Source organism: Gopherus evgoodei, chromosome 24, assembly GCF_007399415.2.
Source record: "Gopherus evgoodei ecotype Sinaloan lineage chromosome 24, rGopEvg1_v1.p, whole genome shotgun sequence".
NCBI lineage: Eukaryota > Metazoa > Chordata > Testudines > Testudinidae > Gopherus > Gopherus evgoodei.
The window spans coordinates 1126410-1153178 of record NC_044345.1 but is presented as its reverse complement, the minus strand read 5'-3'; the positions used below and the strand labels follow the sequence as shown (position 1 = coordinate 1153178).

Sequence of the window (26769 nt, the reverse complement as noted above, 5' to 3'; positions counted from 1 at the left end):
CAGGTTTAAAACAAACAAAAGGAAGTATTTCTTCACACAACGCACAGTCAACCTGTGGAACTCCTTGCTAGGGGAAGTTGTGACGGCCAAGACCATAACAAGGTTCAAAAAAGAACTAGATAAATTCATAGGGGATAGGTCCATCAATGGCTATTAGCCAGGCTGGGCAGGAATGGAGTCCCTAGCCTCTGTTTGCCAGCAGCTGGGAATGGGCGACAGGGGATGGATCACTTGCTGATTCCCTGTTCTGTTCATTCCCTCTGGGGCACCTGGCATTGGCCGCTGTCGGCAGACAGGACCCTGGGCTAGATGGACCCTTAGTCTGACCCAGTGTGGCTGTTCCTATGTTCCCATGCCAGGGGATGGATGGCAGTGCCCAGCTGGGACAGTGGTTGTGTGCGGTGGGGGAGCAGGGGGCAGCTGTCTGTCGGGGGAGTAGCAACAGTTCTCGTGTGATCCTGGCCCTTGCTTACACTGAGCTTGGGCATCTCCTGGGCCAGAGTCACTGCCCCTGCCGATGGGCATCTCCTGGCTCCACCCCCTCTGCCACTGACCGGCACCTCGCCCTCTGCCCCCCCACTCATGGTTCCCTTCCCCACCCCCCGCAGGAACGACAAGCTGAAGATCCACATGAGGAAGCATACGGGCGAGCGGCCCTACTCCTGCCAGCACTGCAGCGCCCGCTTCCTGCACAGCTACGACCTGAAGAACCACATGCACCTGCACACGGGCGCCCGGCCCTACGAGTGCTACCTCTGCCACAAGGCCTTCGCCAAGGACGACCACCTGCAGCGCCACCTCAAGGGCCAGAACTGCCTGGAGGTGCGGACGCGCCGGCGCCGCCGCGAAGAGCCGCCCCCACCCCCTGCCGGCCCCCAGGGTCTCGACCTGTCCAACGGGCGCCTGGAGAGCCTGCGCCTCTCGCTGGCCCGCTTCTGGGACCCGCCCCGCGCCCCCCCGCCCAATGAGGACGAGGAGGAGGAGGAGGGGGAGACAGAGGAGGGGCCGCAGCTGGACGGGGCCGTCCCCCTGGAGACAGCGTAGGGCCCCGCCCCAGGCGGGTGGCCAGAGGCACTATCCCCAGGGCGGGCGCTGCCCTGGTGGGGGGCTGCTGCAGGCATAGCCCCAGCAGCTCCTGCTCCGGGGTTGGGAGCGGCCTGAGCATGCGCTGGGTGGGGCGGAGGCCCAGCGCCCCCTGGGGATAGTGCATCGCGGCGCCTCCAGCTGGAGCACACGGACCCTGCCCTGGCGGGAGTGGGCACAAGAAGCAATAAGGACCGTCTGGGGCTTTCGGGCATGTGGGTCTTGTGGGGGGGAGGCAGGCGGGGCTGCCTGGGGAGTATTTCTCAGCTCTCCTGGAGCAGGGGCTCTGGGCTGGGCCTTGTCCCCTTCTTGTGTCTCACTGCTCTTCAAAGGGCTGGTGGAGGACTGGGAACAAGACTCCTGGGTTCTGGGAGAGGAGGGGGACTGGTGGGTTAGAATGGAGGGGCTGGGAGCCAGGACTCCTGGGTTCTCTCCCCAGTGCTGGGAGGGGAGTGGGGGCTGGTGGGTTAGAATAGGGGGTGGGAGGCTGGGAGCTAGGACTCCTGGGTTCTATCTCTGGGAGGGGAGTGTGGTCTGGTGGGTTAGGGCTAGGAGCTGGGACTCCTGGGTTCTGTCCCCAGGTCTGGAGGGGAGTGGGGTGTAGTCTGGGGGTTGGAGACGGGGGTTGGGGAGCTGGGAACCAGGACTCCTGGGTTCTCGCCCTGGCTGTGGGGGGGAGTGTGGTCTGGTGGGTTAGAGCAGGGGGCCAGGACTCCTGGGTTCTGTCCCCAGGTCTGGAGGGGAGTGGGGTGGAGTCTGGGGGGTTGGAGATGAGGGTGGGGGAGCTGGGAGCCAGGACTCCTGGGTTCTCGCCCTGGCCCTGGGGGGGAGTGTGGTCTGGTGGGTTAGAGCAGGGGGCCAGGACTCCTGGGTTCTGTCCCCAGGTCTGGAGGGGAGTGGGGTGGAGTCTGGGGGGTTGGAGATGAGGGTGGGGGAGCTGGGAGCCAGGACTCCTGGGTTCTCGCCCTGGCCCTGGGGGGGAGTGTGGTCTGGTGGGTTAGAGCAGGGGGCCAGGACTCCTGGGTTCTGTCCCCAGGTCTGGAGGGGAGTGGGGTGGAGTCTGGGGGGTTGGAGATGAGGGTGGGGGAGCTGGGAGCCAGGACTCCTGGGTTCTCGCCCTGGCCCTGGGGGGGAGTGTGGTCTGGTGGGTTAGAGCAGGGGGCCAGGACTCCTGGGTTCTGTCCCCAGGTCTGGAGGGGAGTGGGGTGGAGTCTGGGGGGTTGGAGATGAGGGTGGGGGAGCTGGGAGCCAGGACTCCTGGGTTCTCGCCCTGGCTCTGGGGGGGAGCGTGGTCTGGTGGGTTAGAGCAGGGGGCCAGGACTCCTGGGTTCTGTCCCCAGGTTGGGGCGGGGCTGCAGCCTGACCCTGCTCCCTGGGCGGGAAGCCATTCCCCACACAAACTGTCTCTCACTTGACGACGCAAGTTTCTGTTCCTGTTTTTCCCGTCGCTGTTTGTTCTGAATTATGCAAAGGGGGAAACTCCCCCTGGCGGATTTGCACAATGAAATGCTGGGGGGGCCTCGCCCTGCCCCTCCCCATAGCCTGGGGGGCAGTGCCAGGTGCTGGCTGCTGTGCCTGCACTGCCCAAGGGGGGGTGAGAAGGGATCTCGCGGTTCTGCCAGCTCACAGCCCCTCCCTGCTGGCTGGTGCTCAGAGTTGGGGAGGGGAGGGCAGCGTGTCCACACTGACCCAGCTGGCAGGGAGCCACGAGCCCTGCGGGTGGGACATGCTGTACCTGGAGCCAGCTTGTACCAGGTGCCCCTTCCCTGTATGAATCAGGTGCGTTTAACCCTCAGTGTGCCAGGCCTGGCTGCGCCCCCCTGGCCTGGGGTGTCATGCGCCCTGACAGCTGGCCACGGGGCGCCACCTGGTGGCCTTCCTGGTGCATGTGGCCGGCCCTGTACGCCACAGAACTGGCTCTGCAGGGTGGGGACTTCACTCCCCCCCTCCTGTGGGTTTGGCTGGCAGGGCTTGGGGATGTGGGGGTCACTTGGGGATGTGCTGGGGAGAGCTGTGCTGCCCCCACCCCCCGTGCATTAGCCAGCCCCTGGTTTTTAAAGCTGTATGTCTTCATTTCCTGGCTCGGCGCTGGAGGGAGCAAAAGTGCTTGGTGCCCTGGGGCACAGCTGGTGTCCCCGAGTGCCCCCCAGGCTTTCTCAGCCCCGCCCTTGTAAATAGCTTGTGGAATAGAGCCCCCTGCCCCCAGCTGTCCACTGCAGGGAAATGCAGATCTAAGGTGCCCTCTGTACCTCCATGCCTTAACTGAGGGGCTGCCCCCCCCGGCCTCACTCGCCCCTGCACTCCTCGCTGCTTTCTCTGGTTGCACTATTTGGGCAAGTTGGCCCAGGAAAGGGAGGGGGCCCGTTCTGTGGGCTGGGGGCTGCCCCCTCCTGCGGAGGCAGAGGAGCCCCAGGGACCACCCCAGAGCTGTGGCTTTTCCCCCTAGAGGGGCATCTCTGCTGTTTGCACATTCCCGTCTGCCCTGGCAGCAGCGCCCCCAGCCCCTGGAGCACCCGGGGAGTATTAGCCCCAGATCAGAGTTGATCTATATTTAAAGAGATGATGTAATATATTTCTTCCCCTCCTAGCCCCCAGTGCTGTCTGCCGTCATTGTCAGTCCTGGGGGCGGGGGGCCTGGCCTGGCCTGGCTTTAAAGTGCCTTATGGTGAACTTGAAATCTTGGCTACTTGAACTTCTCTAGTGGAAAGAAAGCAAAGTACAGCTAGAGTCAGCGGGAGCTGCCCAGGGTCGGCCCCGCATGCGCTTTTCGGTTCCTGTTGTTATTTTGATTTCTAAATGAAGGCTGCTTGACAATAAACGGAGAAGCAGGGACCCTCAGCGCTCCTGTCTGTGTTGACTGGCTGCCTGGGGGAGCAGGGCCTGGCCCCAGACCCCTGGACCCTGCCTGTGCTGGGGATCCAGGGCTCCTGGGCTGGAGTGGCTGGGGCTCTGCAGGGGCAGGAGGTAAATGGGGGTTTCTGGGGTAACAGCAGCCCCTGGCCCCAGAGAGCTGGGGGGATGCAGACACTAGGCCTTGCACCCAGAGGCCCCACCCCCACCCCATGGCAGAGAGTCCAGTGCACAGATCAGCCTGAGCCACAGGGCGCTTTATTGATGGTGCGGTCCCTGGGGACCAGGCTCCCAGGCAGGGGGAAGCCCCTTGGTGCCCAGGCTGGAGCCTGTGCAGCCCCGAAGTCAGCCATGCATTGGGGGGCAGGACCATCTGCCTGGTGCCCCCGCCTGTACAGTACATCTGTCTCCTTGGCACTGGTCCGGCTCCTGGTGCTTCCCTCACTGGCTGGTATCTGGGATTGTCTTCACTTCCTCCAGCTCCCCTGGCTCTGGGGGGCTGGGCCTCGGCAGAGCCCCTCCCTCCCCGTCACTGCCCTCGGGCTGCTCCTGGTAGCTGAAGTCCAGGTCGCTGCGGGGCAGAGAGGGGAGGCCCCTGAGATACATGCTGGCAGATGGGGCCTTCAGCAGATGGTCCCCGTGTTCCCCTCCCACACAATCCAGCTGGGCCCTGTGTACCTGCTCTTCCTCCGCTTCCCCTCTCTGCTTCTTCTGGGGGCCGGGAGCCCCCTCCTCACAGACCTTCAGCCCCGCCCAGCGGCTGCCAACATTGTCTTTCAGAAATCCAGGCCGGACCATGTGTGGGTGCCCATAAGACCCCCTGCATGAGGTCACAGGGCCCCCCTGCTCTGGCCCAGCTGCCCCCCAGGCGAAATCCCTCCTGACTTTCGGGCCAGGCTGTAGTGGTGCTGGGGAGGCGGGCAGGGCCCTGCTTGCACTGCCAGTCCCAGCGAGGCTGGAAACACGGGTGGGCTGAAGCAGTGTGGGGCAGGCAAGAGCCCTCCCTATAGCATAGGCCTCCTGGGTATCCCCTATGGGCCTTGGCGCCTGGCCCTGCCCCCTTTGGGACTATGCCCCTGCCTGTTCCCAGCTGCTCACCTGGAGCTGTCGTCAGCCGCTGCCATGGGGCTGGGAGTGCTGGCCCCGGTGCTGTCTCCGCTCTCATCCTCCTCCAGCTGGGCCCAGACCCATGCGGCCAGCTCCTGGGGCAGGCGCCGGCAGGAGCCCTGGCCCTGCACCACTTGGCGGATGCGCTGCCTCAGCAGCTGGCGCAGCCGGCGCCTCTGCTCCTGCTCCTGCCCCCGCAGCACCCGTGTGGCACCCAGCCATAGCCCCACGGTCTCCTCATCACTGGAGTCGCTGTGGGGACAAGGGCCAGGCTGAGGCAGGGGAGCCATCTCCTCCTGCTGGGCCCCTCGGCTCTCATCCGCCACAGCCTGGACCCCAGCCCTGGGGGGAGCCTCCTTCCCCAGCCCCCAGCTGGTGTGTTGTGTTGTATCCAAGCTAGAGCTCTACACAACGGGCAGCAAACGCCAGTGCCAGCCGGGGGGGGGGCAGAAATAATGCACCGGACCCCCCAACGCTACCTGATTGGCCCCCAGGTGCTGGAGAGCTGTAAATCTGGAGGAGCTGGTGGGTTTTGGGGTGTTTTGATTTTTATTCCCTGCCCTGCCCACGCAGTGTGTGGGGCAATTAGTGTGACTTTGCCCCACTTCCCCCCCATCAGTTCTGTACCCCCAGCCCCACCTCTGCTCCTCCGGGAGCTCCAAGGGCCTTTACTCCCCCTCCCAGGCCTGGGGGGCTGCACTAGGGTCCCCTCTCCCCATTCCAGGCTGGGGGTTTGGGGGGCCAGAGGAGCCATCTCATTGATCACAAGAGCTGGGGGGCTGGAGCACAGCCAGCCTGAGATCCTATGTCTTCTGTTTCCCACCCCATGAGAAGGGCAGGGACAAGAACACTGTCTGCCTCCTCCAGCAGCTGATTGGCTGCCTTGCCCAGGGAGGTGGGACGGTGGGGCAGGCAGCCAATGGGAGGGGAGATGTCATCCCTCCCCCAGGGGTTCTCCTGGCATTGCCTGCTGGACACCAGCCACGCAGACCGAGCCCATGATGCCCCTGCCCCCAGCTGATGCCAGTCCCCCTGCCATGGGCTCTGTGCCCCATGGTGGGCGCTGGGTGCTGGTGCCCCCAGGGCCCCTGCCACCCTCACTCACATCTCTTCGTCCATGTCACCCTGGTAGGCCAGGGGGGCCATGCAGATGGAGCAGACATTGCTGAGCATCTGGTAGCATTCTCTGCAGTAGAACCCTGGGGAGGGGAGCAGGCCAGGGGGGAGGGAGGGGTGTCAGACTCAGCTCTGGCTGTCCGTGCCTGGGGGGGGGGGAGTGTCACCCACCCACCCCTCTTCCCCCTCCAGCCCTGCCCTCTGCTGCCCCCTCAGTCCCAGGCTCCTCTCCCCTCGCCGTCACCTGCGCCCTGCTTCCTACCTCTGCAGCCAGGGGTAATGCAGGTGATGAAGTCCTGGCTGGCGGCCCCATCCCCGATGCGCCCACAACCCATGCAGTACTGCTGGTGGACGCCCATCCTCCGCGCCAACCAGGCGCACAGGGGAAACCTATGGGCACAGAGCCGGGGGGGCGTCACTCACAGGAAGGGGATCACTGGGCTTGCACAGTGGGGGGTTGCACAATGGGGTATGGGGGTTACCTGGGGAGGGTCACTCACAGGAGGTGGGTCACTGGACATGCACAATGGGGGGGGTGCACAGTAGGGGGTTGCAGGGTGGGGTATGGGGGTTACCCGGGGGGGTCACTGGGCATGCACAAGGGGGGGTTGCACAATGGGGGGGTTGCAGGGTGGGATTACCCGGGGGAGGTGTCACTCAGCCTGCACCGGAGGGAGAATTGCTCGGCAGGGCGATGGTGAGGGGGTCTTGCAGTGTGCACAGAGGGGGTTACTCAGGGTGGGGGGGTCACATGACGTAGAAAGTGGAGGGGACAAGCCCATGGGATCTCAGAGGGGGTAACGCCACCCCTCACACGAGGGGCACAGGGGCGTGAGCTGCCCCGCAGCCCCCCCCCATCAGGTCTCCATATCTGCCAGTCAGGAGCCCAGAGGTGAATGGGGCAAGCTGGCGGCCAGGGCCTGGGATGGATCCCATGAGCCCCACGCATGGAAAGACCCAGGGGACGGTTCCACCCTGCCCAGGCACCTGGCTCGAGACTGGGGGGTTGGCCCCGGAGGGAGGGGGCTCCCTTACTTGGAGGCAAGGATGAGGAGCAGGTTGGTGTGACCTTTGTCAGCCGCCCGCTGCCTCGTGGCCCGGAGCAGGGAGCTCGCCAGGCCTGTCCGTCGCGTCAGGATGCTGTTGTAGAGGAAGCATGTCCGCTCCTAGGGAACAAGGAGGTAGACGCCACGGAGGGCTGGGGGGCTGGGCCTGGGATAATCATAAGGGGGAGGGGCTGGTTGTGGGGGGCGTGTCAGTGGCACAGATGGGGGGACTGGGTGTGGGGGGGTGTCAGCGGCACGGGGAGGGGGACTGGGTGTGTGTGAGGGGGTGTCAGCGGCACGGGGAGGGGGGGCTGGGTGTGGGGGGGCGTGTCAGCGGCACGGGGTGGGGGGCTGGGGGTGTGGGGGGGGTGTCAGCGGCACAGGATTGGGGGCTGGGTATGTGTGGGAGGTGTCAGCGGCATGGGGAGGGGGCTGGGTGTGGGTGGGTGTCAGCAGCACAGGGCGGGGGGGCTAGGTGTGGGGGAGCATGTCAGTGGCATGGGGAGGGGAGCTGTGTGGGGGGGGCGCATCAACGGCATGGGGCCAGGTGCTGGGTGTGGCAGGAGAGTGTCAGTGGCATGGGGCAGGGCGCTGGGTGTGGGGGGGTGTCAGGGTCCTGGGGGGACCCTGTCCATAGCAAGGGTCCATGTTCTGGCTGGGGGAGACGGATGGAGAGATTCCCACGCGGAGGGCCCAGGGAAGGGCCCGGGCCTACTGTCTCTCTGGCTAACGGGGGGTCTCACCTGCTCGCGGGAGGGGTAATATGAGGCGCACACAACCCTGCGTAAGCGCCCCACATAGCTGCCGAAGATAGCGATGAAGAAGCACACGCCGTACATGAGTCCTGTGAGCAGGAGGGGGCGCCAGTCAGATGTGGGGGGCTGGGCACAATGTGGGGGCAAGGGGCTGCTGGGCACAGTGGGGGGCATCTGCCAGACACACTGATGGAGGGGGCTGAGGCTGACCCTGTGGGTGCAGCTCTCCCGGGCGGGCTGGTGAGCCGTAGGGCAGGGCATATGGGGCCTTGCACACACACTGACATGGGCACCCCCGGGGCACACACGTGCACCTGGCTATGCTCAGACAGTGCAGGCAGTGACGGCTAGGGCCCAGGTGCAACCCCCCCCCAGCTGGTCACCGATGAGCAGGTAGGTGCGGTAGTCAGGCTCAGCAGGGCACAGGCGGCACCGGCGGGACAGGACACTGACGTTGCCACGCTGCAGGGAGTTGAACGCAGAGACCAGGTCGCGGTAGATCTCACCCGTGTAGCCCGTCCCATTCACACTGACACTCATCACCACGGGGGCTGCCGGCAGACGGGCTGGATTAGTGCAGGGCTGTGTGGGCAGGGAGCAGCTGGGGGCCCAGCGGCCGGCGAGGCCGGGTGTGGGCGGGGAGCGGCTGGGGGCCCAGCGGCCGGCGGGGCCGGGTGTGGGCGGGGAGCGGCTGGGGGCCCAGCGGCCGGCGGGGCCGGGTGTGGGCGGGGAGCGGCTGGGGGCCCAGCGGCCGGCGGGGCCGGGTGTGGGCGGGGAGCGGCTGGGGGCCCAGCGGCCGGCGGGGCCGGGTGTGGGCGGGGAGCGGTGGGGGGTCCGGTTTCTGGCAGGGCCGAGTTAGTGGTTGCGTCCCACTCCCCAATGTGCCATCCCTGGGGCCAGTAGGGGCAGGTGGGCCTGGCCAAGAGGGCTCAGCTAGCCCCGAAGGGTGGCCGGAGAGGGGCCGGGGAGGGGCTGGGCTGGGGGACTCACCCCTGGCCACGATCTCGCCATGCAGCTGGTAGCGGACCAGGTCGAGCAGCCAGAAGACTCCATAGTCGAGGAGGATGAGGGCAAGGCCGAGGAGCACATGGCGTAGGACACCGGCCAGGGCCAGGCCGTAACCGAAGCGCTCCCGGCGCGACAGGAACGGGGAGCCTGGGCCAGGAGGAAGGAAGCCCCACTGAGAGCGGTTGGGAGCCGGGCAGGAGCAGCCCCCTCTGCCCAAGGCCCTGCCCCTCTGCCCCCTGCTTGGCCCTGCCGCAGCCCCTTACCCGGGCAGATGTACTTGGTGCTCTCCCGCGCGGAGAGGGGCAGCACCGTGGGCCTGCCCTGCCGCGCCCGCAGCACATCCATGGCCAGGAAGTGCCCTGTGATGTAGATGTTGTCGAAGTCGTCGTCATGCAGGTACCGTCTGCGATAGAGCAGGGCCCTACGAGGACACTAGGCTGAGGGTAGCACGGCACAGGTAGTGGGGCAGGGGAGCCAGGACTTGCTGGATGGGAGTGGGGGCTGGTGGTTGGAGCAGGGGGCTGAGAGCCAGGACTACCGGGTTCTCCTCCCAGCTCGGGGAGGGGAGTGGGGTCGCTGGGTTGGGGGGGGGCAGCTGGGAGCCAGGACTCCTGGGTTCTCTCCCTGGCTGGGATGTGGGGGGTCTGATGGGTTAGAGCGGCCGGGGCTGGGAGCCAGGACTCCTGGGTTCTCTCCCTGGCTGGGATGGGGGGGGTCTGATGGGTTAGAGCGGCCGGGGCTGGGAGCCAGGACTCCTGGGTTCTCTCCCCAGCTCTGGGGGGCAGTGGGGGCTGATGGTTGGCGCAGGGGGCTGGGCGCCAGGAATCCCGGGTGCTGTCCCTGGCGGGCTCCAGGAGGCACTCACTGCAGATACAGGTAGAGGAGGACGCAGGAGGAGACGTGTGTGAAGAGGCCCAGCACCTCTCGGGCTGGCTGCAGCCGCAGGCCAATGGCCTCCATGATGTCCAGGGCCACCTGGGCCAGGCTCTTGGTGGAGTTGAGGCTGACGTCGAACTGGTGCACAGCTGAGATGTTGAACTCAAACTCCCTGCGCACGCGGCTCAGCACCCTCAGGACAGCTGGGAGATCAGAGCCACCGGGGGGGGTGAGAACTGGGGGGGTCAGAGCCATGGGGATATGAGAGCTGGGGGAGTCAAAGGCATGGGGGGGTGAGCACTGGGCAGTCAGAGCCATGGGGATATGAGACCTGGGGGGGGGGTCAGAGCCACAGGGGGTAAAAGGTGGGGGGCAGAGCTGTAGGGAGGTGGGGGGGGTAAAGCCACAGGAGTGGTGAGGCCTGGGGGCCAGAGCCATGGAGGGCAGTGAAGCCATTCAGTGGACTGGAGAGGGAGAAGATCTGGAGGGGCAGAGCAACTGCAAGAGGGAGAGACCTCAGTGGGCTGGAGAGGGGGGAGACCTGGGGGAAGAGCAGGGGGCTGAGGCCCATGGGCAAAATGACACTGGGCACTGCAGTGCTGCTGAGCACACGGGGAGGGGGGGCTGCCCCTTCCCAGGGCTACAGGGCAGTGCCTCCCTCAGCACATGGAGGACTGTGTCCTGGGGACACCCCCCCCCGCTGCGCACCCCGGCACTCACGGGCCACGACTCTCCTGCGCAGGAAGGGCTGCACGTACTGGGGGATGACGCAGAAGACCAGGAGCGCTGTGGAGAAAGTGGGGGGCTGCATGGGGGGAGCTGTGCCCAGGTGAGCTGGGGGGCTCCGTACCTATTGCCTCAGCCAGGCCCACCCAGCAAGCCCCGAGGGGGCCCCACACTATCCGGTCTAGGGTCACCGGGTCCTGCCCCTGCGCCCGGGGCTGCACCCTCACAGTCCCTTCCAGCCCCGCATGGCTGGGATTCTAGGATGGCGCATGGCCCCGCCCCCTGGAAGTGTTGGCCCCGCCCCTGGAGACACTCATACCCCATTGGCCCCACCACAGCTTAGTTACACACCATTAGCCCCGCCCCCTGGGGGAGGGATAGCGCAGTGGTTTGAGCATTGGCCTGGGGGTTGTGAATTCAATCCTTGAGGGGGCCACTTAGGGGGCGGGGTAAAATCAGTCCTTGGTCCTGCTGGTGAAGGCAGAGGCTGGACTCTGTGACCTTTTGGGGTCCCTTCAGCTCTATGAGACAGGGCTATCTCCATATAGTAGAAGTCGCCATTGGCCGCGCCCAGGGAACTCACCATTGGCCAGGCCGCAGAGCGGTTTGAAGAGGAGGAGGATGTAGCAGAGGAAGAAGAGGGCGGGGATGACACGCTCACACTTGTCCTTGGCCGTGTCGAAGAGCCGCAGGCACTTGGTGTAGGGGGCACCCAGGTCCTGGTTGCACACCTCACCCACGTGCACCAGCCAGTACCACACATTCCGCAGGGCCCGGGCTGTGGAGATGGCATGGCAGGGCACGCTGCAGCAGCAGGGCAGGGGCCCGAGGATGGGTGAGGTGGCATAGGGATGATGTCCAAGAGTAAGGGGTTGCAAGCCAGGGTACAAAGATGGGATCCTGGGGCACGGGGCTGTGGGGGTATTGGGGCATGAGGGCAGCGCCATGGGGCACCATGTGGGGCACAGGAGATGGGCTTTGCTCCAAGCCATGGCTGGTGCCTATGTCCTCCCGCCCTAGCGAGCAAACAGAACAGAAGCAGGGTGGGGTTGGGGTCAACGGGACTGGAGTTGGGAGCGGGCTGGGGGTAGTGAATGGGGTCCCAGACTGGAGGCTGGCATAGAGGAACAAGTTGAAGGCCCCAGTTTGGGGGCTTGTTAGGGTGAGGGGTCAGATAGGCCAGGGGCTGACTGGGGTGTGGATCAGGGTTTTGGGTGTCTGAGGGGGTGGGGTCAAATGGGGCAGGGTGGGGCCGGTGGAGCAGGCTGCAGGCTGAGCTGACCCAGGCTGCAGGGGGCCAGCAGGAGGCGGTCACTGTCGCTGCTGTGTCCCAGCTGCCACCCCCCTCCCCCCGCCACTCACCAACGTGCCGTACGGAGTCCATGACGGAGCGGAAGAACTTGCGGACGCGGTCACCCACCACCTTGGCCTTCTGGGCAATGGCTTTTATCCTGGTCAGTGCGCCTGGGGGGGCGGGACACGGTGAGCATCTGAGAGACAGCCCCCCACAAGGACCCCCTCCACTGCTCCCCACATGGGGCGCCCCACAGCACCCCCCACGGGATACCCCATTCCCCCGAAACACCTAACCCTCCCCCCAGCTTCCACAATGGATCCCTCCTTGCCCCCCCAGCTCCCCAGTTGTAACCCATCCCCCCGCTCCCCGTCTCACTGAGCAGTGGCTCCCTGGCTTTCTGCAGCAGCTCGGCCGTCTGGTTGAGGGTGAGCTCGGCCCCGCAGGACACGGACTGGGCCGCTCGGGCGAAGTTCCGCAGGATGTTGGTGCAGGGCCCCTGCATGGCCATGCCCAGCGCCACCAGCAGCAGCATGTTCTTCCCCTGCTCTGCAGGGGGCGGCAGTCACCCCACAGCGTCAGTGGGGCAGGCAGGGAAGGGTCTAGGGGGATGCAGGGTGCCCAGGGGGACAGACTGGGAACAGGGCACCAGGTGGAGGGTGTGGGGCAAGTGGCACCAGTTCAGCTGCCCCTACTCCCTGTGGCTGCTCGTGGTGTGCCAGGCAGGGGCACGGCTGGTATCTCGGGCTGGGGGCAGGGGAGCCCGGGGGCGTGAGGGTGGCGCTGGGTGATCCCGGCACTGGGTTTGGTCCTTGTGGGATCGGGGGGAGGGGGGAGGCAGGGCTGGCGGGGGGGCACTTACTGGAGAAGACATGGGGCAGCATGAGCAGGACGGTGACGCGCACCTTGCTGGAGAAGGCCATGCCCAGCCCCAGGCCAGCACCCAGGCTGGCGGTGGACACCAGGCAGTACCAGACGTTGTAGCTCTGTGCGAAGAGCACCAGGGCACCGTAGAGGCTGGCCAGGGTCATGCCCAGAGCGAAGCTGCCCGCGCTGCGCACCATGCCCCGCACAGGGCTCTCCCCTGCCAGCCCTGGCCCCCCACTGCCCTTCCTGCTCCTGGGCCGCAGGCCCTGCTTTGACGTGCCCAGGGCCCTGCGGAGAGATGAGACAAGCCCCATTGAGCTGGCGCTGGTGGCGGGGGGCGGCCCCCTCAATCCTCCGCTTCGCCTCACGGAATGGGGCCCGGGGCTGCGGAGAGACGAGGCATTGCTGGGACGCAGGCACCTCCAGACACCAGCCCCTTTCCCCACCCCTCCTCAGCCTCCTCCCCACCCCACCCGCAGCCTGCTTGGCTCTCTCCTGCTCCAGGTGCCCGCTACGTGCCCAACTCTCAGCACGCCTAGGTGGGCATGGGGCTGGCTCCTGCCTAATCAGCCTCTGGGGGGCGTTGAGCTCGGCTGGTCTGGGGGGGCTGAGTGATACACAGATCAGCTGGGCCCCGCTGTGGACGATGCTGGGGCCGGCCCATGTGGCTCTGGGGTGGTAAAACCCAGCTGGCCCTGGCCCGCACCAGATAGTGGGGGACCTTGTTTCTCCTTCTTACCAGCTCAGTCTGTGGGGCTCTGTGTTTGAGTCTGGCCTAGGGCAGGTGGCACATGCCAAGGGGCCGCAGCAGTGGGGTGTGTGGGGATGGGGGCAGCTGTGCAGTGGCGCGGGGACCTGACGTCCCACTCCTGGAGAATAACAGACACCAGGGCCCCATCAGGTCTCACTTGGGCAGGATTCCATGGCGGGAGTTGCTGCCCGTCGCTAGGATACGGGGCACTGGTGGGCGCGGGGAGCCCCAGATGTCGCGGCCCGTCACCGGAATACGGGGCACTGGCGGGCGGAGGGAGCCCCAGATGTCGCGGCCCGTCACCGGGATACGGGGCACTGCCGGGCGCGGGGAGCCCCAGGCGTCGCGGCCCGTCACCGGGATACGGGGCACTGGCGGGCAGAGGGAGCCCCAGATGTCGCAGCCCGTCGCCGGGATACGGGGCACTGGCGGGCGGAGGGAGCCCCAGATGTCGCGGCCCATCGCCGGGATACGGGGCACTGGCGGGCGGAGGGAGCCCCAGGCGTCGCGGCCCGTCGCCGGGATACGGGGCACTGCCGGGCACAGGGAGCCCCAGGCGTCGCGGCCCGTCACCGGGATACGGGGCACTGGCGGGCGGAGGGAGCCCCAGATGTCGCAGCCCGTCGCCGGGATACGGGGCACTGGCGGGCGGAGGGAGCCCCAGATGTCGCGGCCCGTCGCCGGGATACGGGGCACTGGCGGGCGGAGGGAGCCCCAGATGTCGCGGCCCGTCGCCGGGATACGGGGCACTGGCGGGCGGAGGGAGCCCCAGATGTCGCGGCCCGTCGCCGGGATACGGGGCACTGGCGGGCGGAGGGAGCCCCAGATGTCGCGGCCCGTCGCCGGGATACGGGGCACTGGCGGGCGGAGGGAGCCCCAGATGTCGCGGCCCGTCGCCGGGATACGGGGCACTGGCGGGCGGAGGGAGCCCCAGATGTCGCGGCCCGTCGCCGGGATACGGGGCACTGGCGGGCGGAGGGAGCCCCAGATGTCGCGGCCCGTCGCCGGGATACGGGGCACTGGCGGGTGGAGGGAGCCCCAGATGTCGCGGCCCGTCGCCGGGATACGGGGCACTGGCGGGCGGAGGGAGCCCCAGATGTCGCGGCCCGTCGCCGGGATACGGGGCACTGGCGGGCGGAGGGAGCCCCAGATGTCGCGGCCCGTCGCCGGGATACGGGGCACTGGCGAACAAAGGGAGCCCCAGGCCTCGCAGCGGAGGGAGAAGAGCACAGGTGTCATGAGGAGACCAAAGCGGCAGAAACTGCCCAATACGAGTGAGACCCCCCCTCGGGGATCCTGGCCTGGGCCCCAGCCCCTTGAATCCCAGCTCCCTGTTACTGGTGGGGCAGCCCCCCCATGGTGCCCTGGGGAGACCCAGCATGAACCCCTGTCTCTCCCCACAGCTCTGAAGCGAGCTGTGCTCAGCCTGCTGCCCGCCTGCTGTGCCCGCTTCCTCTGGAGCCAGCCCGACCAGCTCCGCCTCAGCAAGTTCTTCCTGGGCGCAGGCGTTGGGGGCTTCCTGGCCCTCGGTGAGTCCGGCCAGTACCTGTGGGTGGGCTGGGGAGGCCCTGTGGGGCTGTTAGAACCCAGGACGGCCAGGATATGGGGTCCCTGCTGCAGGGCAGGGTAAATGGGAGGAGGCTGCTTGGGAGTCTGTGATGGGGGCCAGTAATGCCAGGGCAGTGCTGACAACAGGGATGCTGGGGTATCTGAGGGCACTGGGATATTAGGGGGGATATTGGGGTGGAGGGTCACCCCAGTTTAGCTACAGTGTAGCCTCCAACCCCATTTTGTTAAAGCGGTGCCATTGCCTTGCGCTGCCCAGGCTGTGGCCTTCCTGCAGCTAGCCCGAGCCCCCTGTGATGGGCGGGGCATGTGTGGGGCTGGAGGGAGAGATGTGTGGGCAGGGAAGGGTCCGAGGTGCTCAGGGCAGCTCCCACATTCCAGCTTCTTGGCTGTCCAGGCCTCTGCCAGCTACTCCTCTTCCCCATGAGCCTCGACGAGGGTCACAAGATCGAGCTGATGTACGGGCTGGCAGGTGGGTGCCCAGGGAGTCGGTGCCTCCTGGTGGGTAGGTGCCCTGGACTGGGGTGTCTCCCCAGGGTGGGTGGGTGCCCAGGGGGTTGGTGCCCCCTGGAGGGTAGGAGCCGATCGTGGGGGAGCAGTGACCCCTGATGGGTGGGTGCCCAGGGGGTCAGTGCCCCACGGTGGGTGGGTGCCCATGGAGAGGGGGTGCCGCATGTGGGTGGGTGCCCAGGGCAGGGCTGTTTGTGTTTCCTGTGGTGGGTTGGTGCCTTGTGGCCGGGGGGTGGGTGGGCCTGACCAGTGCCCAGCTGGGCCGCAGGTTGTGGGAAGAAACCACCGGCTCTCTCAGCCCCACTCCCATGCAGGTGTCAGTGCCCTGGGCTGGGGCGTCTCCCCGCACTTCCGCTGCGCCAGCCTCCTGGTCGCCCCCAAGTTCCTGGGCAAGGAGGGGCGGCTCTACCTGCTCACCTATGTCCTGGCTGCTGTCTATGACGGTAAGGAGACAGGCAGAGGCTGGAGATAGGTGGGTGTGGGGCCCCCTCACCGGGCACCTGGTGTGACTCCCCCCCACTCTGCACCTGGTGTGACCCCCTCCCCCACTGGGCACCTGGGGGTGACATTCTCCCCCCCCCGACTATAAGGATGCTGCCTCTGGCAGGACACAACTGTATGTATCGATTCAGGACAAATTGCTCAGAGCCGGACAGTCACAGCCCAAAGCTGGGGTCCTTTAGACACCAAACCAGCCAAACAGAGGACTGGCTAACCACAAGTCACACAAGCAATTCCCTTAGACACTCCAGTTTCCCAGTATCAACACCAGTGCCACCCGTCCTGGGGATGAATGGTTATGAAAACCAAAACCCCAGTAAAAGAAAATGGATTCTCCTGATTGTGATGAATTGGGAATGTTCTTAATGTTTTCTCTGAATATTGTGTTGGTGCCTCAGTGTCCCCATGGCAGTTCTTAAGTATCTAGGTGGTGGGATAAGGGTGTGTGATTGCTGCAGAGCAAAGGGCCAGTGCACCTAAATACCTGACACTCAGTCTCCTAGCAACTGATGGCCTAGGCCCCTCCCCTGCAAAGGTGCCAGCTGAAGGTGTTGAAGACAAAGAGATCAGGTGACATCCTGGCCCAGGAAAGGAGCTGAGCAGAGGAGGAGGGGCTGGAGGGGGGTTTCAGTCTGGAGCTGGCTGGGGACGAGGATCACCTAGATACTTAAGAACTGCCTAGGGGACACTGAGGCACCAACACAGCATTCAGAGAAAACATTAAGAACATTCCCAGTTCGTCATACTGATCCCAAAGGACCAAGCCCCTGACCCAGGTCAATATACAAGTCAGATCTTACCCACAAATCACACTGGTGCCAATCCTTTAGAATCTAAAATCTAAAGGTTTATTCATAAAAGGAAAAAGATAGAGATGAGAGCTAGAACTGGTTAAATGGAATCAATTCCATACAGCAATGGCAAAGTTCTTAGTTCAGGCTTGTAGCAGTGATGGAATAAACTGCAGGTTCAAATCATGTCTCTGGAGTCCATCTCCAGCTGGGATGGGTCATTCAGTCCTTTGTTCAGAGCTTCAGTTTGTAGCAAAGTCCCTCCAGAGGCAAGAAGCAGGATTGAAGACAAGATGGAGGAGCTGCAGCAGCTTTTTATAGCCTCTTGCCATGTGGCTTCTCTTTGTTCAAAAGACAAGCTGCCCAGCGTGGCTTGAAAACCTCAAGCGTTCTGTCCATGGGCAGGTCCCTGCATTGCTGAGTCACAAGGTATATCTGCCTTCTCTCGATGGGTCAGTTGTGTAGCTGATGGTCTGTAATAGGCCATCAAGCAGGCTAGGCTGAGCTGACACCAACTTGTCTGGGGTGTCACCCAGTTTGAAATACTGACAGGTCAGAGCCAATATTCATAACTTCCACTACAAAAATGATACACACACCCAGACAGCAGCATCATAACCAGCAAACCAGAGCGTTGTCTTAGACACCTTGTTTGACCCCCTTTATACAAGATTTGGTGCCACTACAGGACCTTGGTTAGAACAATGATCTATACCAGGGGTCGGCAACCTTTCAGAAGTGCTGTGCTGAGTCTTCATTTACTCACTCTGATTTAAGGTTTCATGTGCCAGTAATACATTTTAATGTTTTTAGAAGGTCTCTTTCTATAAGTCTATAATATAGAACTAAACTATTCTTGTATGGAAACTAAATAAGGTTTCAAAATGTTTCAGAAGCTTCATTTAAATTTAAATTAAAATGCAGAGCCCCCCGGACTGGTGGCCAGGACCCGGGCAGGGTGAGTGCCACTGAAAATCAGCTTGTGTGCTGCCTTTGGCACGTGTGCCAGAGGTTGCCTACCCCTGACCTATATGGTCCCAGTTTGTGTCAATAACGTCACCCCCGCACTGCGCCCTCACTGGGCACCTAGTGTGACCCCCCCTTCCCCACTGCACCCTCACTGGGCACCTGGTGCGACCCCCCCCACTGCACCCTCACTCGGGGTATGGCAAGAGGGGGGTTACGTTTTTCACCCCATATCAGCAGGGGGCTGTCAGGTGGTTCTGGCCTCAGGCCTTGCCCTGGTGCTGGGGCCTGTGACCTGGCCGCATGGCCCATCCCCAGGCCCCATCACCAACATGCGCCACAACCTGGACGAGGTGATCCGCTCCGTGGGCTGCACCGTGGAGCTGCAGATCAACCACAGCCGGCAGATCTGGAAGGTGTCCACAGCTCCCCTGCGTGCCGTGCTGCACGACATGGTGGTGAGGAGCAGGGAGCACAGGCAGGAGCCTGGCAAGGATGGGCAATGAGGAACTCAGGCCAGGGAGGGCACAGTGTGTGTGTGGTGGAGGGAGCATGGGGGATTCGGGGGGGAGCCCTGGAGAGCCTGGCTGGGAGGGGGGCAAAGACACCAGGATGGCGGGGAGCCCAGCTGGGGGGGGGGCACGGGACACCAGGGAGCCCAGCTGGGGGGGTGGGGCAGGGACACCGGGGAGCCTGGCCAGGGGCACAGGAATACCAGGGAGTCTGGCTGGGGGCAGGCACAGGGACACTGGGGAGCCTGGCTGGGAGAGGGATGGCGTGGAGCCCAGCTGGGGGGGCACAGGGACACTGGGGAGCCTGGGGGGGCCCAGGGACACCGGGGAGCCTGGTGGTGGGGCATAGGGACACCAGGGAGCTTGGCAGGGGGGCACAGGGACACCAGGGAGCCCGACTGGGGCCGGGCAGATGAACTGGGCAGCTGAGGATGGGCACTGGGGTAAGGGCAGCGGGGCAGGAGCTGCACTGGGTCGTGCTTCCTGGAGGTCCCCCACTCAGCCCAGGGTGGGGTCCCCCCCATTGTCAGACCCCCCCCCGTGAGCACCTTTTCCCCCAGCAGAAGGGCGGACGGACCCTCAATGCGGAGACCCGGAACGTCTCGCAGGCTTTCGCAGGGCTGAACGAGCAGGTGGCCAGTGAGGCAGGATACGGCGTGAGGCGGCCGCGCCGGGCACAGGGGCAGCGCACCCCCAGCACACAACAGCTGTACGAGCAGAAAACCAAACTGCGCTGCAAATGTGAGTGTGCCCAGGCAGCGCGGGAGCGGGGGGCACAGTGCCAGGCGGCCTGTGGGGGGCTGAGGTGGGGCCAGGCTGCACCAGGCAGGGGTGTGGCTCCGCTTGCTCTGTGGGGCTGAGCCGGGGGCTGCGCTGGGCTGTGGCGAGAGGCCCTAGTGACCTGCTCCCCCCCCAGACGTGATTGACGAGGCGATCAGGCGCTGCCAGGCCTGGTTTGACGCCAAGCACAAGGCCTGTCTGCAGCACATTGCAGTGCCCCTCATCAGCCACCTGCTCTGCCTGCCCATGAAGTTCAAGTTCCTCTGCCACGTGGTACAGGGTGAGTCTTGGGGAGACCCTGGGCTGGGAGAGGGGAAGGGGCCAGAGGGTGACCCCACAGTGAAGGAGCTGGGAGCCCTGGCTGGGGAGAGCAGGGCTGCTGTGTGCTCAGGTCCAGGGACTTGGGCAGCGGGGTGGCGGAGAGGACTAGGCCTGCTGCACAGGGTGAGAGACCCTCCTTCCATGGCCCCCCATGCTGGGATCCTCTCCCACCTGGGGCCCAGTGCTGCCAGAGCCCAGAAGAGCCAGGAAGCCCCCCCGCACCTTTAGCGGCCCTGAGCACCCCAGCTGGGAAGGACAGGGGAGGCTGGGCCCACGACGGGGGGCAGGTGGGGGGCTCCCCACTCCATGCAGCTCACTTCAAACTCCCTCCCCCCCAGTGATGCACACCTGGTGCAGGGACAAGATCCCCGTGGAGGGAAACTTCGGCCAAACCTACGACAAAGTGAACGGCTCCGTGGCCGGCATCAGCCAGGACTTCAGCGCCCAGCTGGTCGTCCAGGTGTGACCATCCTGCCCCCGATGTAACGCCCGCCCTTCCCCCATCCCCAGGGTGTGACACCCACCCCTCCCCCCAAGGTGTGACCGCCCCCTTCCCCCATCCCTAGGCTGTGACACCCACCCCTCCCCCCAAGGTGTGACATTCTAGTGCTCCCCCGGGGGTGTAACATCTTCCTCACCCTCCTGGGTCTGAGCCCGACCTCTCCCCCCGACCAGGCCCCGATGGTGCGTAAAGCCCCCCCTGTACAAAGTGCCCCCGGAGGTGAGATGGCCAGCCCCTATGCCTGCTGTACCCCCCCGCTGACTGGTTCTCTGCCCCCTAGCACGAGCCCCAGGACGCGCTGATGGGCGTGAATGTGTCCCGGGAGCGGCTCACCGAGGAGGTGACCTCGCATATGCGTCAGCAGAGCGTCCGGCTGGGCCAGGCCATCTCCGTGCTGCGTCTGCTGCTCTCCTGCACCTTCCTCTTCATCTTCATCTCGTGAGCTCGGCCGCTGGCCTGCGGGGGCAGGGGACAGGCTCCGTTCCCTTGCATGGGATGGCACCGAACCCCCACTCCCACATGCCCTGGGAGATGGTATGGGACGCAGCATGGCCTAGGGGGTAGACCAGGGGCTGGGACTCTGGACTGGGATTCTAGTCCCACTTTGGCCACTGCATGACCTGGGGCAAGTCCTGTTCCAACTCCACACTTCAGTTTCCCCATGTGTAAAACAGAGACCAGGATCCCGACCTTGTAAAGCCAGTTGCGACCTGTGGACGAGCTGTGTGCAGCCTCTGGGATGAGGCCTCCCCTGGCAGCAAGGGGTGGGGCTCTGTGCCCCATGTGCCTGTCTGGGAGTGCCCAGCATGGGGCGGGAGGGTGGGCCCAGCAGTGCCCCAGGTCTCAGCTCCCCCACTCGTCTCCCAGTGCTTTCTCCTACACGAACCACTATAACCATGACATCCGCTTCGACAACCTCTATGTCACCACCTACTTCCGCCAGCTCGACGCCCGGCGCTGGAAGCAGGTGAGGGCACCTGGCCTGGCTTGGGGAGGGCATGGGGAGCCGTGGGCTGGGGCTCGGGGGGCTCGGCGATGGGCTCTCAGGAAGACAATCCACTAATTGTCCTGCTCCGTGTTGCTGTTCCAGGTGAGTGCCCCTGGCCACGTGGGAGGTGGGGTGAGGGCCCTTGGGAGGGGCAGGCCCCGGGTGCCAGCCTGTGCCACTCTGCTTTGTCTCTCCAGAAGAAGCGTACATTGTTGCCCCTGCGCCGGGCCGAGGTCTCTGGTGTGATCTTCCCCTGCAGACTGGCCATGCAGCCGCCCGAGCTGAAGAGTCTGGTGAGTGGGGGCCAGGGGCCACGCTGGTACAGGCTGTTCCTGGCTGCCCGGCAGTGTCACCCCTGTGGGAGCCCTGGCAACTGGCGCTGACTGAGCATTGCACGCTGTGCTTTCAGGGAGCACTGGGCTGGGAGCAGGGGACGTTTGGTGGGCCGGGGGGCCTGGGGGAGGCTGTAACGCACCCCTCCCCCTCAGATGCTGGAGCTACTGGAGTGCGTCCCCCCGCTGCTCTTCCTGCTGCTGGCCTGGGGCCTTGACCACGTCCTCTACACCATGTTCAGCGTCATCCGGCACCACTCCTTTGTGCAGTACTCCTTCCACAGTGAGCGCCTGGCACGGGCAGCCGCCCCCCTCCACCACCCCATGGCACTGCCCCCCGCCCCATGGCACTATCCCTAGCCCCATAGCACCGTCCCACGCCCCATGGTACCTTCCCCCACCCCATGGCACTGTCCCCCGCCCCATATAACCCGCCCCATGGCACCATCCCCAGGGACAGCCCCCAGCCCCATAGCACCACTCCCCAGGGACAGGCACAGCTCCCCAGCCCCATGGCACCATCTCTGGATGTTGGCCTCTCTCCCTCCAGCAGCAGTAACTGCCTTTCACAATATCTTGTAGGGGGCACCCACACTCCAGCCCCACAGGGAGGACTCACCAACTCCCCTCCCTGCCTTCCCAAGACCTCTACAACCCCCCACCTGTGTGTGTCCCAGGGTCCCCCTCCCCATGACCCCGACTCTCTGCCTGCTGCAGGCAGCCACCACCTGGAGGTGCGGGTCGGGGGCCGCTCTCTGCTGGCCCGCCTGCTCCGAAGCACCATCGGCGCCTTGAACACGTCCTCCGAGATGGCACTGGAGTCGACTAACCTGGGTGAGTGTGGGGGAGATGGACACCCCTCCCCCACATGGAGAGTCCCCACCCCTAGGCATGGGGCTCCTGAGGGCGCAGGCTCCCGTGGCCTGGCCCATCTCTGCCCAAGCCCAGCTGCTCACCAGAGCCTGTGGATATTCCCCCTCCCCTCTGGAAATTCACTGGGGTCGTCCGGGCGAGACCCCAGGGCAGCGCCCTCTCCCCTTCTCGGCATTCTAGCTGCTTGAGGCGGGGGACGAGGGGAACACGGAGCCGAGGCCTCACCATGTCTGTCTGGCCCCCGCAGCCTGCCTGCCGCAGCCCCAGGCCATGGCACAGAGCGACTACCTGGCCAGCTGCCTGCCCCTGGGGGCCCTGGTGCTGCTGTGTCTGGGCCAGGTGTATGCCCACCGCCTGCGCCGCGTCATTGCTGCCTTCTATTTCCCCAAGGTGAGCCCCCCACTGACCCCTAGTCCTGCCCCTGAGACCCCAGTGACCCCCTCCTCCACCCCGAGACTCTTCCCTCCCCTCTATCCCCAACACCCCCCCGCCCGCAATCTTTCCTATCTTCCTCCATCTCCCCTCTGGTCCCTCCACACCCCCTCCCTCCTGTCTCTGTAGATTCTAGCCAGGGCCCCCTGCCTGGGCTGGGGACTGAGACCCCGCCCTCCCCACACTCCTGGGGGTGGGGTCACCCCCAGATCCCAGGGAAGGGAAGCTGGGGGAGGGGCTCTGCCTTCCTGCCCCCACGGCCCCTCAGGCTCTCCCCTCCGGCCAGCGGGAGAAGAAGCGGGTCCTCTTCCTGTACAACCAGCTGCTGCACGAGCGCCAGGCCTTCGTCCGGCTGCAGAGGAGACGCATCACCCGGCATGCCCGGCGGCACCAGGCCTTTGTGAGTGCAGGCGTCTGCGTCGGGCTGGACGGGGCTCGGGGATGGCGAGGGGCAGGGGAGGGCCCTGCAGCCACTACGTACGTACACATCTCTGCACACCCACGGCAACACGCGCCTCTGTGCACCTACGGAGACAGCACCCACACTCACAGCTGATGGTGAGAGCCACTGCACACCCCTTTGCACAATTGTGCACATGCTCACACATGCATGGGGGAGTCTTGCACACACTCTCTGCACACACTTGCCCATCTGTGGGAGATGTTTCACGCCCGTTGCCACAAGTGGCTGGCCACCCCTCCCCACAACCCTCCCCAGCTGGTGTTATTCTGCTCCTCCCCCACTCTGCTGTCCCAAAGTCCAGGGCACAGCAGCTGGGGCCCCAGTCCCATCACCGGCTCTGGCTCCCATTCTGACCCCACAGCCAGGACAAGACCCCGGCCTAGGCTGCGGGGGAGGATGCCAAGCAAAAGCCCCAGTCCCTTGGGAGAAGGACCCTCTGCTCACACCCGCCTAGAGCCCCCGGCTTGTCCCTGCTGCAGGAGAAGCCCCTTCTGGAGCGTCTCTACCTCTGGTGCCCACTTCTGCGCCGCTGCCTGCGCCGATACTGCGTGTTGTGCGGCTCGCCTGAGAGCCGCGCCTCCCAGCTGTGCCCGACGCCCACCTGCGGCACCATCTACTGCCAGCCCTGCTGGAGGGACATGGGGCAGGTCTGCTTTGCCTGCACCCCCGGCCACGCGTCCCTGTCTGGAGACAGCAGCAGCGAGGAGCAGATGACCTACACAGACTGAGGCGTGGGGGGCCAGCGGGAGGCTCCTCCCCAGGACAGGGCTCCTGGCTCATTAAACAGATGCTGGCTGGTCTTGGCCTTCGTGGCTGTCTCATTTTCCCCTCTAGCAGCGGGTGCACAGGCAGGATAATGGCCTGCTACTCCTGCTGGCTGAGGGAGTTACTCCTTTAAGCTCCAAAGGCTGGGGGCTGTGCTAGTGTCCTGGGTTCAAACCCTGCTGGTAGCCTGTGGTCAGGGGAGTCCCAAGGAGCAAGGGCTGATCCTCAACTCTCCCCTCCCATCTTTAGTCTCGCCCCAATGCCTGTGACCCCAGGAGAGCGGCCGGGAGCCAGCGCCCCTAAGGCCAGAGTTTTGTATGACTCAGCTCCAGGACATGTGGACCCAACTCCCCAGCCCCAGATGTGTGGAGACAACTCCCCATTCAAAGGCTGCCTCCCTCCCCATCTCCAAGCAGCCCCCGGCCCATCAGGGTTGTCCTGAAGCCCATCTTCCAGGACAGTTGGGGGAAGAGCGGTTGACGTGGGGGATGGGGCAGTTGGGGGCAGAGGAATCAGGGTGTTGGGGGCAGGTGGAGGGGAGTGGGGCACTGTCACGCAGTGTGGGGGAGTCAGGGCCCTGCACCCCTCTTCCTGCGATTCACCGGGACTCTCAGCCAGCCAGTAACACAGAAGGTTTATTAGCTGACAGGACCACAGTCCCAAGCAGGGCTCGTAGGTACAGCCAGGACCCCTCAGCCAGGTCCTTCTGGGGGGTTCAGGGAGCTTAGACCCCAGCTTGGAGTTCTCTGCGTTGCACCCCAGCCCAAGACTGAAAACAAAACCTCCTCCAGCCGCTCTCTCCGGCCCTCCTCTCCTTTGTCCAGTCTCCCAGGCAGAAGGTGTCACTTCTCCCAACCCCCTCCTGGCTCAGGTTACAGCTCAGGGAGCCTCCTTCAAGGGAAGTTCCCCCTCCCCAATGTAACTCCCCTGCGACATTCCCAGGTCAAATCTGCCCCACTCCCTGCTCCGTCACAGGCAGTCGGGGGGCAGAGGGGTCGGGGTCTCTGCGGGGCAGGCGGAGGGGATAGGGGCAGTTGGGGTGTTCGGGGTGGCAGAGGGGAGTGGGACAGTTGGGGGACAGAGGAGGCAGGGTGTTGGGACTAGGCGGAGGGGAGCAGGGCAGTTCAGGGGCAGAGGGTTCGGGGTCTGCGGGGCAGGTGGAGGGGAGCAGCGCAGTTGGGGGGAAGAGGGGTCAGGATGTTGGGACCAGGCGGAGTGGAGTGGGACAGTTGGGGGGCAGAGAGGTTGGGGTGTTGGGGGCAGGCAGAGAGGAGAGAGGCAGTTGGGGTGCAGGGCAGTTGAGGGGCAGAGAGGTCGGGGTGTGGGGGTCGGGGGTGGGGAGCGGGGCAGTTGGATGGCAGGGCCTGCGGGGCAGGTGGAGGGGAGTGTGGTGTTGGGGGCAGGCGGAGGGGAGCAGGGCAGTTGGGGGGCAGAGGGGTCAGGTCAGCGGGGGTGGAGAGCGGGGCGGAGGGGTCAGGGTCTGTGGGGCAGGCGGAGGGGAGCGGGGCAGATGCGGGGCAGAGGGGTCGGGGTGTTGGTGGCAGGCGGAGAGGAGCGGGGCAGTTGGGGTGTGGGGCAGTTGAGGGGCAGAGGGGTCTGGGAAGCAGCGCAGCTGGGGGCAGGGGGAGCGGGGCAGAGGGGTTGGGGGCAGGCAGAGGGGAGAAGGGCATTTGGGGGGCAGAGGGGTCTGGTGGGCGGGGCTGGGGAGCGGGGTGGAGGGGTCTGCGGAGCAGTTGGAGGGGAGCAGGGCAGTCGGGCGGCAGAGGTGTCAGGGTCTGGGGGGCAGGGGTGGGGATCCAGGAAGTTGGGGGGCAGGGGGAGCAGGGCAGAGGGGTCGGTGTGTTGGGGGCAGACGGAGGGAAGCAGGGCAGTTGGGGGGCAGAGAGGTTGGGGTCTGAGGGGCGGGGGTGGGGTGCGGTCGGGGTCAGGGTCTGCAGAGCAATTGGGGGGCAGAGGGGGCGGGATCTGGGGGGTGGAGGTGGGGAGCGGGGCGGAGGGGTCGGGGTCAGGGTCTGCGGGGCAGGTGGAGGGGAGCGGGACAGTTGGGGGGCAGAGAGGTCTGGGTCTGGGTAGCGAGGCAGTTGGGGGGGGGAGCGGAGCAGTTGGGGGGCAGAGGAGTCGGTGTGTTGGGGCAGACGGAGGGGAGCGGGGCAGTTGGGGTCTGGGGGCGGGGGTGGGGTGCAGTCGGGGTCAGTGTCTGCGGGACAGTTGGGGGGCAGAGGGGTCAGGGTCTGGGGGGCAGGGGTGGGGAGCGGGGCGGAGGGGTCGGGGTCAGGGTCTACGGGGCAGATGGAGGGGAGCAGGGCAGTTGGGGGGCAGAGGGGTCGGTGTGTTGGGGCAGACGGAGGGGAGCGGGGCAGTTGGGGGGCAGAGAGGTTGGGGTCTGAGGGGTGGGGGTGCGGTGCGGTCGGGGTCAGGGTCTGCAGGGCAGTTGGGGGGCAGAGGGGTCGGGGTCTGAGGGGCAGGGGTGGGGTGCGGTCGGGGTCAGGGTGTGCGGGGCAGTTGGGGAGCAGAGGGGTCGGGGTCTGAGGGGCGGGGGTGGGGTGCGGTCGGGGTCAGGGTCTGCGGGACAGTTGGGGGGCAGAGGGGACGGGGTCTGAGGGGCGGGTGTGGGGTGCGGTCGGGGTCAGGGTCTGCGGGGCAGTTGGGGGACAGAGGTGTCAGGGTCTAGGGGGCAGGGGTGGGGAGCCGGGAAGTTGCGGGGCAGGGGGAGCAGGGGAGAGGGGTCTGTGTGATGGGGGCAGACGGAGGGGAGCGGGACAGTTGGGGGGCAGAGGGGTCGAGGTCTGAGGGGCGGGGATGGGGTGCGGTCGGGGTCAGGGTCTGCGGGGCAGTTGGGGGACAGAGGGGTCAGGGTCTGAGGGGCGGGGTGGGGAGCCGGGAAGTTGGGGGGCAGGGGGAGCAGGGGAGAGGGGTCGGTGTGATGGGGGCAGACGGAGGGGAGCGGGGCAGTTGAGGGGCAGAGAGGTTGGGGTCTGAGGGGCAGGG

The 26769-nt window shown here is 65.6% G+C and overlaps 3 protein-coding genes across 7 annotated transcripts in view; 2 read left to right on the top strand and 1 right to left on the bottom strand.

Annotated features, from left to right (window-relative positions):
* The window catches only part of ZBTB7B (zinc finger and BTB domain containing 7B), a 34578-nt gene extending 33092 nt beyond the window's left edge, over positions 1–1486 (top strand). For all 5 annotated transcript variants that reach the window (XM_030542443.1, XM_030542444.1, XM_030542440.1 and 2 more), the window contains exon 3: positions 609–1486. In XM_030542443.1, coding sequence (XP_030398303.1) covers positions 609–1044 — 436 coding nt within the window. In that variant the 3' untranslated portion in view covers positions 1045–1486. The remainder of the gene's footprint in view (positions 1–608) is intronic.
* A 2888-nt stretch (positions 1487–4374) lies between these two features.
* DCST2 (DC-STAMP domain containing 2) lies at positions 4375–12925 on the bottom strand. The gene is made up of 15 exons (XM_030542590.1): positions 12724–12925; positions 12240–12410; positions 11930–12031; positions 11151–11345; positions 10562–10627; positions 9831–10044; positions 9229–9386; positions 8948–9112; positions 8341–8508; positions 7946–8046; positions 7192–7322; positions 6419–6546; positions 6146–6239; positions 5032–5292; positions 4375–4504 (listed from the first exon to the last, which is right to left on the bottom strand). Exons 1-15 carry the CDS (start codon positions 12923–12925, stop codon positions 4375–4377), a joined length of 2286 nt encoding a protein of 761 aa, XP_030398450.1.
* A 1791-nt stretch (positions 12926–14716) lies between these two features.
* On the top strand, positions 14717–23784 carry DCST1 (DC-STAMP domain containing 1). The gene is made up of 16 exons (XM_030542589.1): positions 14717–14753; positions 14883–15008; positions 15443–15517; positions 15870–15998; positions 18132–18271; positions 18889–19066; positions 19242–19385; positions 19765–19886; positions 20209–20366; positions 20796–20895; positions 21114–21209; positions 21405–21531; positions 21966–22082; positions 22369–22511; positions 22840–22953; positions 23496–23784. The coding sequence occupies exons 1-16, from the start codon at positions 14717–14719 to the stop codon at positions 23742–23744; spliced, it is 2055 nt and encodes a 684-aa protein (XP_030398449.1). The 3' UTR covers positions 23745–23784.
* Positions 23785–26769: the final 2985 nt, after the last annotated feature.